The sequence below is a fragment of the Lepus europaeus genome, chromosome 1 (genome assembly GCF_033115175.1).
Source record: "Lepus europaeus isolate LE1 chromosome 1, mLepTim1.pri, whole genome shotgun sequence".
Lineage (NCBI taxonomy): Eukaryota > Metazoa > Chordata > Mammalia > Lagomorpha > Leporidae > Lepus > Lepus europaeus.
The window spans coordinates 43536324-43550840 of NC_084827.1; the positions used below are offsets into that span (position 1 = coordinate 43536324).

Here is a 14517-nt window from a genome sequence, read left to right on the forward strand (position 1 = left end):
AGAAACAGAGACCCGGTGGTGGTGGTGGTGGTGGTGGTGGTGGTGGTGGTGTTTCATCTTTGGTTTGTTTTTGTATTTTCAAAAGGAGCAGGATATATGGATTTTATATGAATACTTTTGACATTCACATTTTGGGAACACATTTTTAAGATTTTTTTAAAAGTACTGTGCAAACAGGGACTGCACTGTGGCACAGCAGGTTAAGCCACTGCTTGCAATGCCAGCATCTGATACCAGAACACCAGTGCACATCCCATTTGCAGTGATCCCCATCCCGTTTCCTGCTGACGCATGTGGGAGAACACCAGGGGGTGGCCCAAGTGCCCGGGCCCCTGCCACTCATAAGGGAGACCTGGATGGAGTTCCAGGCTCCTGGCTTCGGCCTGGCCCAGCCTTGGCTGTTGCAGCCATTTAGGGAGTGAATCAGCAGATGGAAGATATCTCTCTAGATATACATATAGATATAGATAATTTATTACATAGATAGATATATAAATTATATAACATATAATTTATATAATATATATACATATAATCTGTATAAAATATATATATAAAATTTATTTGAAAGGCAGAGAGAACAAATAAAGCAAAACATGTAGACTACCAGTCTTTAACATCACTGTTGGACTTTGAAAGTCTTTGTCTGTCTTCGTGGGTCACAGCTCTGCTACACTTTGCAGTTTTGTCCCAAAAGCCTACAGCTCAACTAGTTTAGCTATTCATACTTATCAAATTCGGCTGGTCTTAAGCAACTGGGAAATGAACGAGCATTTATCAGTGTAAATTTACAATGAGTAGGTATAACTCATCTACTGAATGACTCCTATTTCTTCATTATATGTTCAGATTTTGGTTCAGTCATAACAGGAGAACTTGGACTGATCTAGTTGTTAAGTTTAGCTCCCAAGCAGACAAACAAATGAAACTAGATCCATTTACTTTATTACTTCAGCAATCTTTTTAAGGACAATTATAAATTTCAACATTTGTAAAACTACAGGCAAAAAGGTCCCTTAAAAAATGGATGACTTCAAGGGGCCAACACTGTGGCTCAGTGGATTATGCCATAGCCTGCAACAATGGCACCCCATGTTGGAAAGTTTGTTTAAGTTCCGGCTTCTCCACTTCAGATCCAGCTCCCTGCTAATGCACCTGGGAAGGCAGTGGAAAATGCTCCAAGTACTTGGACCCTTGACACCCATGTGGGAGACCCAGATGGAATTCCTGGCTCCTGGTTTCAGCCTGGCCCGGTCCCAACTGTTGCAACCATTTGGGGAGTAAACCAATGGATGGAAGAACTATCTCTTTCTCTCTCTTTCTCTCTCTCTCTCTCTGCCTTTCAGTAAATAAACCTTTTTTAAATGGATGACTTCCTTAAAATAATTTCAATTCCTTTTGGTTGAATTGGTTTTTTTTTTTTAACTTTTATTTAATGAATATAAATTTCCAATGTACAGCTTATGGATTACAATGGCTCCCCCCCCAAACTTCCCTCCCACCCTCAACCCTCCCCTTTTCTGCTCCCTCTCCCCTTCCATTCACATCAAGATTCATTTTCAATTCTCTTTATATACAGAAGATCAGTTTAATATATATTAAGTAAGGATTTCAACAGTTTGCCTCCACATAGTAACACAAAGTGAAAATTCTGTTGGAGTACTAGTTATAGCATTAAATCACAATGTACAGCACATTAAGGACAGAGATCCTACATGATATTTTTTAAAAATTAATTAATTTTCTATGCAATTTCCAATTTAAAACCAAGTTTTTTTTTCATTTTCAATTATCTTTATATACAGAAGATCGATTCAGTATATACTAAGTAAGGATTTCATCAGTTTGCACCCACACAGAAACACAAAGTGTAAAAATACTGTTTCAGTACTAGTTATTATAGCATCACTTCACATTGGACAACACATTAAGGACAGATCCCACATGAGACGAAAGTACACAGTGACTCCTGTTGTTGATTTAACAATTTGACACTCTTGTTTATGTCGTCAGTAATCTCCCTAGGCTCTAGTCATGAGTTGCCAAGGCTATGGAAGCCTTTAGGGTTCGCCGACTTTGATCTTATTCTGACAGAGTCATAGTCAAAGTGGAAGTTCTCTCCTCCCTTCAGAGAAAGGTACCTCCTCCTTTGATGGCCCCGTTCTTTCCACTGGGATCTCACTCGCAGAGATCTTTCATATAGGTCTTCTTCTTCTTCTTCTTCTTTTTTTTTTTTTCCAGAGTGTCTTGGCTTTCCATGCCTAAAATACTCTCGTGGGCTCTTCAGCCAGATCCGAATGCCTTAATGGCTGATTCTGAGGCCAAAGTGCTATTTAGGACATCTGCTATTCTATGGGTCTGTTGTGTCTCCCGCTTCCCATGTTGTATCGTTCTCTCCCTTTTTGATTCTATCAGTTAGTATTAGCAGACATTAGTTTTGTTTGTGTGATCCCTTTGACTCTTAGACCTATCAGTGATCAATTGTGAACTGAAGATGATCACTTGGACTAGTGAGATGGCATTGGTACATGCCACCTTGATGGGATTGTATTGGAATCCCCTGGCACGTTTCTAACTCCACCACCTGGGGCAAGTCCAATTGAGCATGTCCCCAATTGTACATCTCCTCCCTCTCTTTTTCCACGCTTAAATTTAACAGGGATCACTTTTCAGTTAAAATTTAAACACCTAAGAATAATTGTGTGTTAATTACAGAGTTCAACCACCAGCACTAGAACAAAAAAATACTAAAATGGATAAAGTATTACATTGTACATCAACAGTCAGGACAAGAGCTGATCAAGTCACTGTTTCTCATAGTGTCCATTTCACTTCAACAAGTTTCCTCTTTGGTGCTCAGTTAGTTGTCACCGATCAGGGAAAACATATGATATTTGTCCCTTTGGGACTGGCTTAATTCACTCAGCATGATGTTTTCCAGGTAGTTGAATTGTTTTTTAACAAAATAGTCTTCCATATATTTCAATGCTTAGGGTGATTTTAGCTTTTACCCTTGAAATTATAACAATTACAAAGTAAAAAATTTGATGATTCATTACTATACTGTATCAACAGAAACTCACATCTGCATATCATTTGATATATTAGATTATTTGTATATACTCTAAAATATAGTATCAGACTCTAATAACATTTCATAGATTTTTAAGGCTTTATTGTAGCATTATACAAATGTATAGTAAAATGTCTAAATTATGGCTATGTTTTATTTATTTTTGTTCATTTCAATGGTACCACTTACAGAAACATACGTTAGGCTTATTTGGAATGCCTGAAAATTGATTCTCAAGGAAAATTTTTACTTTTTTTTCATTCAGGAGTACAAAAAACATAGTCTAATCAGTTCATATGAATGCAACAGATATTTTGAAAGATATAATTTTGAAATTACTTGATTTTGGTTGCAAAGAGAAATATAAAGTTCTTCTGCATGAATCTAATAAAGACTTCTTAAAAATAGGCTCCTGTGTTGTACAGTGGTGAATTAAAGAGGGATAAGAAGGGCGAGGGATAGAAGGGGGGCGGAGGAGGGTATGGAGAAGGAGCAGGAGGACAACGTTCTGGGGAAAGGAAAACCGAGAGGCAAGGGAGGCGTGAGGGGAGAGCATGGGCAGGTCCAACAGGCCAGGCTGCAGGACAGGAAGGGACTAGGAGTGAGGGAGACAAAGACAAGGCATGCGAGAGAAGGAGTCAGAGAGAAATGAAGAGGAGGGCACAGAAACCAGAGAGACCTTGGAGAAGGAGAGGAAAAGGGAAAGAGGGACACAACGACGGAGCAAGCAACTGCCGCAGAGAGAGGGCAGGAGTTGAGAAACAGAAAAAATAACCCAGATGTGAGAGGAAAGGCATTGGCAGAGAGGCTGGCCGGTGTGCAGACTAAACTGTGTTCCCCACAGAGCTTGCAGCTCATCCGACCATGGATTTTTGTTTTTAAAAGATTTGTTTGTTTATTTATTTATTTGAAAGAGTTACAGGGTCAGAGAAGAGAAAGAGAGAGAGAGAGAGAAGTAACAGATTTTCCATCTGCTGGTTCACTCCCCAAATGGCCGCAACACACAGGGCTGGGCCAGGCTGAAGCCAGGAGCCAGGAGTTTCTTTCAGGTCTCCCACATGGGTGCAGAGGCCCAAGAACTTGAGCCATCCCAGGTGCATTAACAGAGATCTGGATCAGAAGCAGAGCAGCCAGGAATTGAACCAGCACCCATTAGGGATGCCAGCCCTGCAAACAGCGACTTAACCCACTGTGCCACAGTGCCAGCAGAACATGAATTTTGAAAACAGTTATCACCTACTATTACAACCTCAAGAAAGTCTAGTTAGTCAGTTAATCAGTTCTGAACCTCTCATTACTCTTATGTTAAAACCTTTGGAGGGTTCCCTTTGACTGATGGAAAGACAACAGACAGGCAAAAGAAAGATTCTCTGGTTTGCAACAGCCATGAAAAAGTCTGTACCTGGAGAGCTACAACGAGTCTAAGCAAAAGGCTGCAGTTCTTGGTCCCTGCCCCCAGCATCACTTAAATGCACTGTGTACTCATTACAACAACCAGGTCTTAAGTAAGAGAAACTGATTTGCCTTTGTATTTCCTCATATATCCTTTAAATAAAATATTCACAACGAAGGGAGAGCTTTCTAAAAAACCAGTCAACTTTCGTACTACTCCATAACATATTAGCTATTACGTGGGGAAAAAGAGCTGAGAGTAGATACCAATTTATATTTACATGTACATATATGCAAATACACATTGAATGTGATTTTAAATATGTCAGTTTTCTGTTACAATAAAATATTTTTACAAAAATTGCCATGGGAGACAAAGAGAAAGTCCCATCCATTGATTTACTCCCCCAATGCCTGCAAAGGGACTGGGCTGGACCGAAGCTGGGAGCTTGGAACTCAGTCTAGGGCCCCACGTGAGCTGCAGTAACTCAACTACTTGAGCCACCACTGCTGCCCCCCAAGATCCGCACTAGAGGAAGTCAAAGTCAGGAGCTGGGGCTGGGACTCAAACCCAGGAACTTCAATATGGGAAACGGGCATCTTAATTGGCATCTCACTTGCCAGGCTAAATGCCCACTCCACTAAATCTTTTGAAACAAATATCACTAATTTTAAATTAGCCGGCCTACTTTCATGTCATGACAATTGTCCAAACACAAAAAATAATACATAAACCTTGCTTTGACGGTTGTTTTGTTGACTCTTTGAACAAATGAATACAAAAATTAATTACAGCTATGTCAGGATTTACCTTTAAGCTTTCTTCTTTGATTTTCTGCAAAAGAGTGCCAGTAATAAAATGCAGATTTCTGAAGTTTGTAATTATAATGTGTTATTGCTTTTTCCATTTTTTCAGCCATAATTTCATCTTCATTTACATGAGGTATTGCTATGTCTCTCCAAGTGCTTCAGGCAGAAAATACAGAAAAATAATGTTTATATTAGTGCAACACATTAGTAAATAAAGTAAGAGCAACAATAAGTGAGACCTGCTTTATCTCTTCAAAACCACACCACAGAAAGAAACTCCTACAAATTGCATATGACCTGAAGAATTTCTGATGGTCAACAGGAAAATGCAGCTTCAAGTCATATCTTTCTTTAAGAAAAAGAACACGAGCTAAAGTCATGTTATCGTAACTTTGATTTATCAAAAGAATCACCGAAATAATTATTAAAAGCAAAAAATGTGGGAGGGGGAATCTAAATTCCAACACATATCTGGCCCCAAGGTCTTCAGTACGTGGCCTGCAGGGCTATACAAAGCCATACTTTGAAGTACTAAGAAAATTTTTAACTAAGTAAAAGCTAATTAAATTTTTTTACTTTAATTTTTAGTTAGTTTTGAACATATTCAATGTGATCTGTAGAGACAATTCAGAGGACACAATGATATTCTCTTCCTCCCTCCCTCCCTCTCTCCCCTCTCTCCCCCTCCTACCCTTCTTTCTTCTCCTTTTCTGTCATCTTTTTTGCAGTTTTTGAGATAACATATTTTAAATTTACATTATATTAAAAAGGCTTAATACTTCACCAAATAAGAGTTTAACAAGTTAAAAAGCAAAAAGACTCTAGTTTAGAGGGAATATAAACAATGGCTATAAACAATAATTGAACGGAAAAATGGCCATTTTACCCATACATCATGAATTTTAAAGTAATCACAGATCATTAAAACCAAGAAGTGGGGCTGCCGCTGTGGCACAGTGGGTTAACGTCCTGGCCTGAAGTGCCAGCATCCCATATGGGCGCTGGTTAAGGACCCAGCTGCTCCACTTGCGATCCAGCTCTCTGCTATGGCTCGGGAAAGCAGTGGAAGATGGCCAAAGTCCTTGGGCCCCTGCACCTGCGTGGGAGACCCGGAGGAAGCTCCTGACTCCTGGCTTTGGATCAGCTGCAGCCAATTGGGGAGTGAACCATCGGATGGAAGACCTCTCCCTTCCTTCCTTCCTTCCTTCCTCCCTCCCTCTCTCTCTCTCTCTCTCTCTCTCTCTCTCTCTCTCTCTGCATCTCCTCTCTCTCTGTAACTCTGACTTTCAAATAAATAAATAAATATTTTTTACAAAAACATAGAAGTGTAACATTCTTAACCGCTGGTTTAACAAAGGTATAAAACAAAGTTTTACAAAACTGTATTTGCAGCAATACTGATACACAGACATTTCTTTCTTTTTCTGTTTGTTTTTTAAATTTTAGCTCCTACATGTAAGGGAGAATATGAGGTATTTGTCTTCCTGAGTCTGGCTTATTTCAGTCCATATCACATCCTTCAATTGCATCCATTTTGCTGCAAATGGTAGAAATGCATTCTTTTTTATAGCTGAATAATATTCCATCGTGCATATATACCACATTTTCTTTTTTGTTTTGTTTTTTTGACAGGCAGAGTGGATAGTGAGAGAGAGAGACAGAGAGAAAGGTCTTCCTTTTTGCCGTTGGTTCACCCTCCAATGGCCGCTGAGGCCGGCGCATCGTGCTGATCCGAAGCCAGGAGCCAGGTGCTTCTCCTGGTCTCCCATGCGGGTGCAGGGCCCAAGCACTTGGGCCATCCTCCACTGCACTCCCAGGCCATAGCAGAGAGCTGGCCTGGAAGAGGGGCAACCGGGATAGAATCCGGCGCCCCAACCGGGACTAGAACCCGGTGTGCCGGCGCTGCAAGGCGGAGGATTAGCCTGTTAAGCCACGGCACCGGCCTCACATTTTCTTGATCCATTTGTCTGAGGATGGACATTTTGGTTGATTCCAAATTTTGGCTATTGTGAATAGTAAAGCTTATTAAATTAAAATGAAGTATCTAATTCAAAGTGGTGGAAATATGACAAAATAGAAGCTAAAAGAATTTTTCTTTATGGAATAGATCAAGAATTAAAAATCTGAAGAGGAAGACATTAAAACTACATTCTTATCCCAAAAATCTGATTCTTACCAAAAATGAGTCTTCACTAAATTTTTAGTGTGAAAGGTACATGCTTTTATCATCAATTCTGGAGTCACCTAAGATAAATAATTGAAAAAAATTAGAAATGAGTGGACTGTGCGTGTCCCCTGTGTGAGATAAAGGGGGAATGAGAGCAATGGTTGCCTCTGGGGTGAGGAATGGGCACTTAGGGCATAGGCATGGATCAGAAGAACCACACACCATTCCCATATTGGGATCCTACTGTGTATGCCTAGTCCATATGTTTTAAAAGTTAAAATCACAGCTTCAAATTGTCCCATTCCATCTCACTTATTTTAAAGCCTTTTAAGGGAAGTATTATGGTGTTGTTATTACTAGCTATCCTCAGATTCATAGGGGTGTTGAGTTGCATGTCTACTGATCACTACATGATTCCGCCTTCTCAGGGATATAAAATGAGATTCTCTTGTCAAAAAAACATACTGGACTGCCTCACTTGCCAAGCAGGAATAGGAAAGCCACATGAGTTAAAAGTCTAAATTGGAATATGCTTTAAGAGGTGAAAAACTGATCACCTACAATTATTCACAATAATTGTGAATATATTACCTGCTAACTGAGGATTGCTGAAATCATCTGTACCGTCCACTCATTCTTGAATAAGCAAAGGTAATATTATTGTACTAACATATTTAAAATATGAGGGATCTTCAAAAATTTCATGGAAATGTATGTTATGAAAACAACTACAGGCCGGTGCCGCGGCTCACTAGGCTAATCCTCCGCCTGCGGCGCCGGCACCCTGGGTTCTAGTCCCGGATGGGGCACCAGTTCTGTCCCGGTTGCTCCTCTTCCAGTCCAGCTCCCTGCTGTGGCCCGGGAAGGCAGTGGAGGATGGCCCAAGTGCTTGGGCCCTGCACCCCATGGGAGACCAGGAGAAGCACCTGGCTCCTGGCTTCAGATCGGCAAAGCGCACCAGCTGTGGCTGCCATTTGGGAGGTGAACCAACGGAAGCAAGACCTTTCTCTCTGTCTCTCTCTCACTGTCTAACTCTGCCTGTCCAAAAGAAAAAAGGGGAAAAAAAAAAAAAAGGAAAACAACTACATGCATGTATCTTAATTTTTTTGCACAAGAATAAACTTTAAGTATTTTTAAATTATTTTATTTGAAAATCAGAGAGACAGAGAAACAGATACACCCCATTCACTAGCTCACCCCTCAAATACCCACAGCAGCCAAGGTGAGGCCAGGCTGAAGCCAGGACCCAGGAACCCAATCTGCATTTCCAACATGGGTGGCAGGGACCAACTACCTCAGCCATCACCTGCTGCTTCCCAAGCTGATACCAGCAGAAAGCTGGAACTGGGAGCAGAACCAGGACTCAAACCCAGACACTCTGATACAGAATAGGGAAGTCCCATAAGGCCAGAGGCTCACTCTAAATTTATCTTGTAATTCCATTTTCCCACAAACTTTTTGAAGTCGGTCAGTAGGCGTATAGCTACTATTAAATGCTAATGGTAGAGGCCGGTGCCGTGGCTCAATAGGCTAATCCTCCACCTTGCAGCGCCGGCACACCGGGTTCTAGTCCCAGTTGGGGCGCTGGATTCTGTCCCGGTTGCCCCTCTTCCAGGCCAGCTCTCTGCTGTGGCCAGGGAGTGCAGTGGAGGACGGCCCAAGTGCTTGGGCCCTGCACCCCATGGGAGACCAGGAGAAGTACCTGGCTCCTGGCTTCGGATCAGCGCAGTGTGCCAGCCACAGTGCACCGGCCACAGCAGCCATTGGAGGGTAAATCAACGGCAAAGGAAGACCTTTATCTCTGTCTCTCTCTCTCTCTCTCTCACTGTCCACTCTGCCTGTCAAAAAAAAAAAAATGCTAATGGTAAAGGCCAGCACTGTCACACAGTGGGTTAACGTCCTGGCCTGAATCACCGGCATCACATATGGGTGCCAGTTCAAGACCCTGCTGCTCCACTTTTGATCCAGCTCTCTGCTATGGTCTGGGAAGGCAGTGGAAGATGGCCAAAGTCCTTGGGCCCCTGCACCCATGTGGGAGACCCGGAGGAGGCTCCTGGCTCCTGGCTTCAGATTGGCACAGCTCTGGTCATTGCAGCCAACTGGGGAGCGAACCATTGAATGGAAGACCTCTCTCTCTGCCTCTCCTTCTCTCTCTAACTCTTTCAAATAAATAAATAAATCTTTAAAAAAAATGCTAATGGTGTTTATCTCTCATTTTATTGCCACTCTATTTACCATACAGCTACACAAACGTAGTCATCTCAATTTGTCTGTATAGAGAAGTTGGGTTCAAATCTACACCAACTGCCAGGATTTCTGAATTCTACTTTTCTAAGGCACACAGCTGTAATGCTTTGGTAAGTTAACAGACCCCATTAAACACATGTTAGTCACAGATATATTTCAGGCACATAAGAGAGGCCTAGTAGGCTATCTCATTTGTGTTCAATGACATTTGAATATTCTCATTTGGATCAGGAATTAAATACAAATTATGATGATGCTGAGAAAAAAACATAAATTGTTTAAGTCATTCTTCACTTTTTTTTTTTTTTTTTTTTTGAGCAGTAGAGACACAGAGGCAGACAGAGAGCTCTTCCATCCACTGGATAATTCCCCAAATGTCCACAACAGCCAGGACTGGGCCAGGCCTAAGCCAGGAGCCAGAATCTCCTCCATCCAGGTCTCCCAAGTGGGTGGCACCCAAGTACTTGAACATCACTGCTGAGGAGTGAACCAGCAGATGCAAGCTCGCTCACTCTCCCTCTGCTTCTCCTCCCTCTCCTCCCTCTCCTCCCTCTTCTCCCTCTCCCCCCTCTTCTCTTTCTCCCTCTCCCTCTCCCTCTCCCTCTCTCTCTCTCTCTCTCTCTCTGGGGCACAGGACCTGTGTGCCTCTTTCCAATAATCAAAACCCCAGCCCTCAGGGCCCTGAGGTTAAGTTTCCCTTTCCTAGTTCCACTGTGTTACATCAGTATGGCATTGTAGGCTGACATTTTTCCATGTAGATTTTAGGTTTTTGTTATGTGATTCTCACCTGTGGTAGCATCATTTAAAAAGCTATGTAGGAGGGTTGATCTCCCAGACATATTGAGTGAGAAAAACAAGATGTATAAAGCTAGCTGTATGGACAGTCTCCTAGTTCTGTATAAGAAATCACAGGTAAGGGGAATACGGGGCATTTCCTCACATTTTTCAAAAACAAACAGCAGAAGGATAAATGAAAGCCTGCTACAGCTGGTTACTGAGAGGAAGGGAAGGATGCTACAGGGACATGAGAGAGAGAGACAGAAAGAATACTCTGGGGCCCTGAGTGGCACAGCTGATTAAGCCGCCGTCTGCAGAGCCAGCATCCCATATGGGTGCAGGTTCAAGTCCTGGCTGCTCTACTTCCAATCCAGCTCCCTGCTAATATGCCTGGCAAGGCAGCAGAAGATGGCCCAAGTGCTTAGGCCTCTGCACCCATGTGGCAGACCTGGAGGAAGCTCCCAGCTCCTGGCTTTAGGGTTAGGGTTAGGGTTAGGGTTAGGGTTAGCTCCCAGCTCCTGGCCGAGCCCCAGTCACTGTGGTTATTTGGGGAGTGAACCGGCAGATGGAAGTCCTCTCTGTCTATCTGTCTGTATCTCTTTCAAATAAATAAATACATCTTTCAAAAATAATTAAATAATAATCACCTCAATATTCATTATATTGTTTTGTAATGTTACATAACTGCAAAAACATAATTATATTAAAGAGAAATATAGACAGTCATCAAATAATATAAGGACTTATTTTCGGTAACAAAAAATTATCACTTTTGCTGCAAATACCTGATAGGATATGTAGATCTTGAAGCTAAAAAAGAATCACAGTTTTCTTAAACTGCATTTGGTGTTCTTATCCTTAGTGATTCTGGAGTACAGTCATTCTGAAACCATCGTAGGCTCCTGAAACTCCTCTAGGATTCAACTAGTGAGCAATTATGTTAATGTCTATACATGTCCTATAGACTTCTAATGATCCAAGGTTCACTGACAGTGGGTCAACCAGACCATAGTACCTCCTGATGTGATGCACTAGGAAGAACGCCACACCCCCATGCAGTATTCTTGGCAGCAAAAGAAGAAAGGGGGTAAGAAAGAACCTGCATGGAATCAAGCTTCTTGCTCTAAGTCCCAGTCTCCAGGAAATGCAGGAAACAGAGTAAAATGACACAGAGGAAACAACGAGAATGTGCGACATTTTACAGAAAAACAGGTCTGTTTCCTTCAATAAAGAACTGGCATGGGAAAAATATAACACAAGAGAAATGTCTATTACAAGAGACATTAGACGACAACCAAAGGCAATACAGCAAACACTATATGCATTCTGGTTTGAACAGAGTCATACATAAAAGGACATTTCTTAGACAATTTGGGAAACTCAAATATGGAATATATATCTGGATATAATCAGTACTAGATGATATTCAGGAATTACTGGTTTTCATTATGGAAGACAATGGCACTGTGTTTATTTTCTCCAAAAACGCCATTTCCTCTTAGAGATGCACACTAAAGTATTTAACAGTAAAATAATACAATTTTTGGATTTGCTTCCTAATACTCCAACCATGAAGGAGGAAACAGAACAAATTAACAAGATGGGCAAAATGCTGATCATTGTTCAAGCTGGATGTACTTTTGTGTTATGGTTAAAGTTTTCCATCATAAAAGGAGTTTTTAAGTGTTATACATGTCTCCTTTCACAATTAGTAGGTCCATCTGGAGATCCCATTTCCTAAGAAATGAGAATCAAATCAGTCAAGTTAGTGCTCACCTTCCATTACTGACCCTTTCACACAATTAAATGGTCTTTCCCTTCTTGGTTAGGAGAACAATTCCTACTTTTTTGGTGACTATTAGGCTTACTTACTGCTTCTTGTATTTACTCTTCTCTGAGACTTTTATATTTTATAAATAGACATACAGAGACAGCCCTCACCATACAGGGCTATGTATGTGACATGGTAAAACCTTGCAAAGCAATCTTAGTAATCCATGGAAAATTATAGTTGTTCATAACGTTTAAAATGTTTTATAGGAGCAGGAGTCCAGCCTAGCAGCCAGGATGCTGACTGGGATGGCCTGGGATGCTGGATCAGAGGGCTAAGCACTCCATGGGAAGCCGTGCTGATGGCTCTGATGACTGGATCCTGCCACCAACATGGGAGACCTGGACCGCCTTCCGGCTCCTGGCTTCCACCCCAGCTACAGCAGGCATTTGAGGGGAGAGGCAGTGAATGGACGTTCTCTGTCTCTCTGGCAAATTTTAATTTTTTTCAATGAAACATTAGAAACTCTATTACTGGAAGTTAAATAGGAAACTGTATGGGGAAGGAAAGTGAAAAAAAGTAAAGCTAATATTTATTTAGAGCACTATATTTAAAAATATCAGAAACACTGAGGACTAAAGCATTTTACTTCTTGGAAGGAAAAAAAAACGTTTATTTTCCTCTCAGATGAAGCATAATTGCATTAATCTAGATCAAGTCAAGGCTGAGTCCTCCTAACCAGCAACCATAGGTAACTGGAGATTCACATTCCTCTCTAACTTTAGGCATTTTCCTCACTGCTGCTGCAAACCCACATGTAATTCCTATGTTTTCCAACTTACAATAAGAAGCAGGAATGCTTTTCTATGTTTTAGCAAACTGTTAAACTCCTTTAAAAGTTGGGAGCAGCTTCCAACATTTTATCCTTTATACTTTCAAGGTCACGAAATATTTCCAAGAATTCCTCTTTTTAAAAATAACTAATTGTCTAAAGGTGATGGTATTATGGCTAGTTTTTTTTTTAAGTTTATTTATTTGAAAGGCAGAGTGATAGAGAGAGAGGGAGAGAAAGAAAGAGATCTTCCATCATCCACATTCACTACCCAAATGGCTACAACAATCGGGGCTGGGCCAGGCCAAAGCCAGGAGCTAGGAACTCATAACTGGTTCTCCCACATAGGTGGCAAGAACCTAAGTACTTGGACATCTTCTGCTGCCTCCCAGGTGCATTTGTAAGAAGCTGTATAGGAAGTAGCTGGGGCTCAATCCCAAGCACATCAACAAGGTCCAGCTCTCTGCTATGGCCTGGGAAAGCAGAAGAAGATGGCCCAAGTCCTTGGGACCCTGCACCCACATAGAAGACCTCCAGCTAGACATTGGACACAACTTGATTTTATGTTGAGATTCTTGTGAAAATACTGACATATCCCTCTACAACAGTGGTCTGCAAACATTTTAGCATCTTTTACCAATGGTTCTCGAGCTGTATTCTGAATATACTAAAACAAAACAAAACAAAAACTATTCCAAGAGTGTAGGGGTGGAGATGAGAGAGGATCCAGAATCCCATGCCCTAGAACTCCCCCTTAGCCCCTGGCTAAGAACATCTCCAAGAACCTGGCTGCAGATATCCACAGTCCATAGCAAATACAGCGACTACCCCACACACCATGATGCAGACCAACTTGGACTTGGACATGGGGCTTCTGCCTAGTGCAGTGCTGCCTCCTAACCACTCCAGGCTTGGCAGAATCGGCCCATCCCTCTGCTCCTCTGTCGCAGACCATGGATGGGGACCAGTGTGACTCTCCACCTGTCCGTCTATGCAGATGCTACAAATGGGTTCTGGTTCTCAGCACCCACTTTGAACGCGGCCCTGAGTGCACTTCACAATGCCCGGCTTCACCAACAGCACTCAAGCCCTGCTGGGCTTACCCTGACAGCAGCCCTGGGATGGAGAAAGATCACACTCACATTGGTGCTAGTGCTGCTCACCTTGCATGCCGTTGGCTATGTTAGCTTTTCTTAGAGACATAGTTTTTGTTCTAGAAGTTTCCATGTCTTGACTTACTTCCATGTCCTCTCTACAGGATCCAAACCAGCAGCTGGAGCTGGTTGTTCCTTTCACAATCAGGGCCAGCTTTTATGTTTGATCTTGTTCATGTTTTAGCCCCGTCTTTATGGGCATCATTCTCTTAACCCTTAACCCAAGTAGGCAGATGCCGAAGAGAATGGAGGGAGACAGAACACAGAGGAAGCTGACTGGAAAGGAAAGAAAAT

General features: G+C 41.9%; 1 protein-coding gene across 1 annotated transcript in view; it reads right to left on the minus strand.

The window, feature by feature from the left end:
• Nucleotides 1-14517, minus strand: part of FBXL13 (F-box and leucine rich repeat protein 13) — a 251473-nt gene that overhangs the window by 213156 nt on the left and 23800 nt on the right. The window contains exons 4-5 of the mRNA XM_062212179.1: nt 7452-7519; nt 5277-5431 (exon numbers count right to left, since the gene is read on the minus strand). Coding sequence (XP_062068163.1) covers nt 5277-5431; nt 7452-7519 — 223 coding nt within the window. The remainder of the gene's footprint in view (nt 1-5276; nt 5432-7451; nt 7520-14517) is intronic.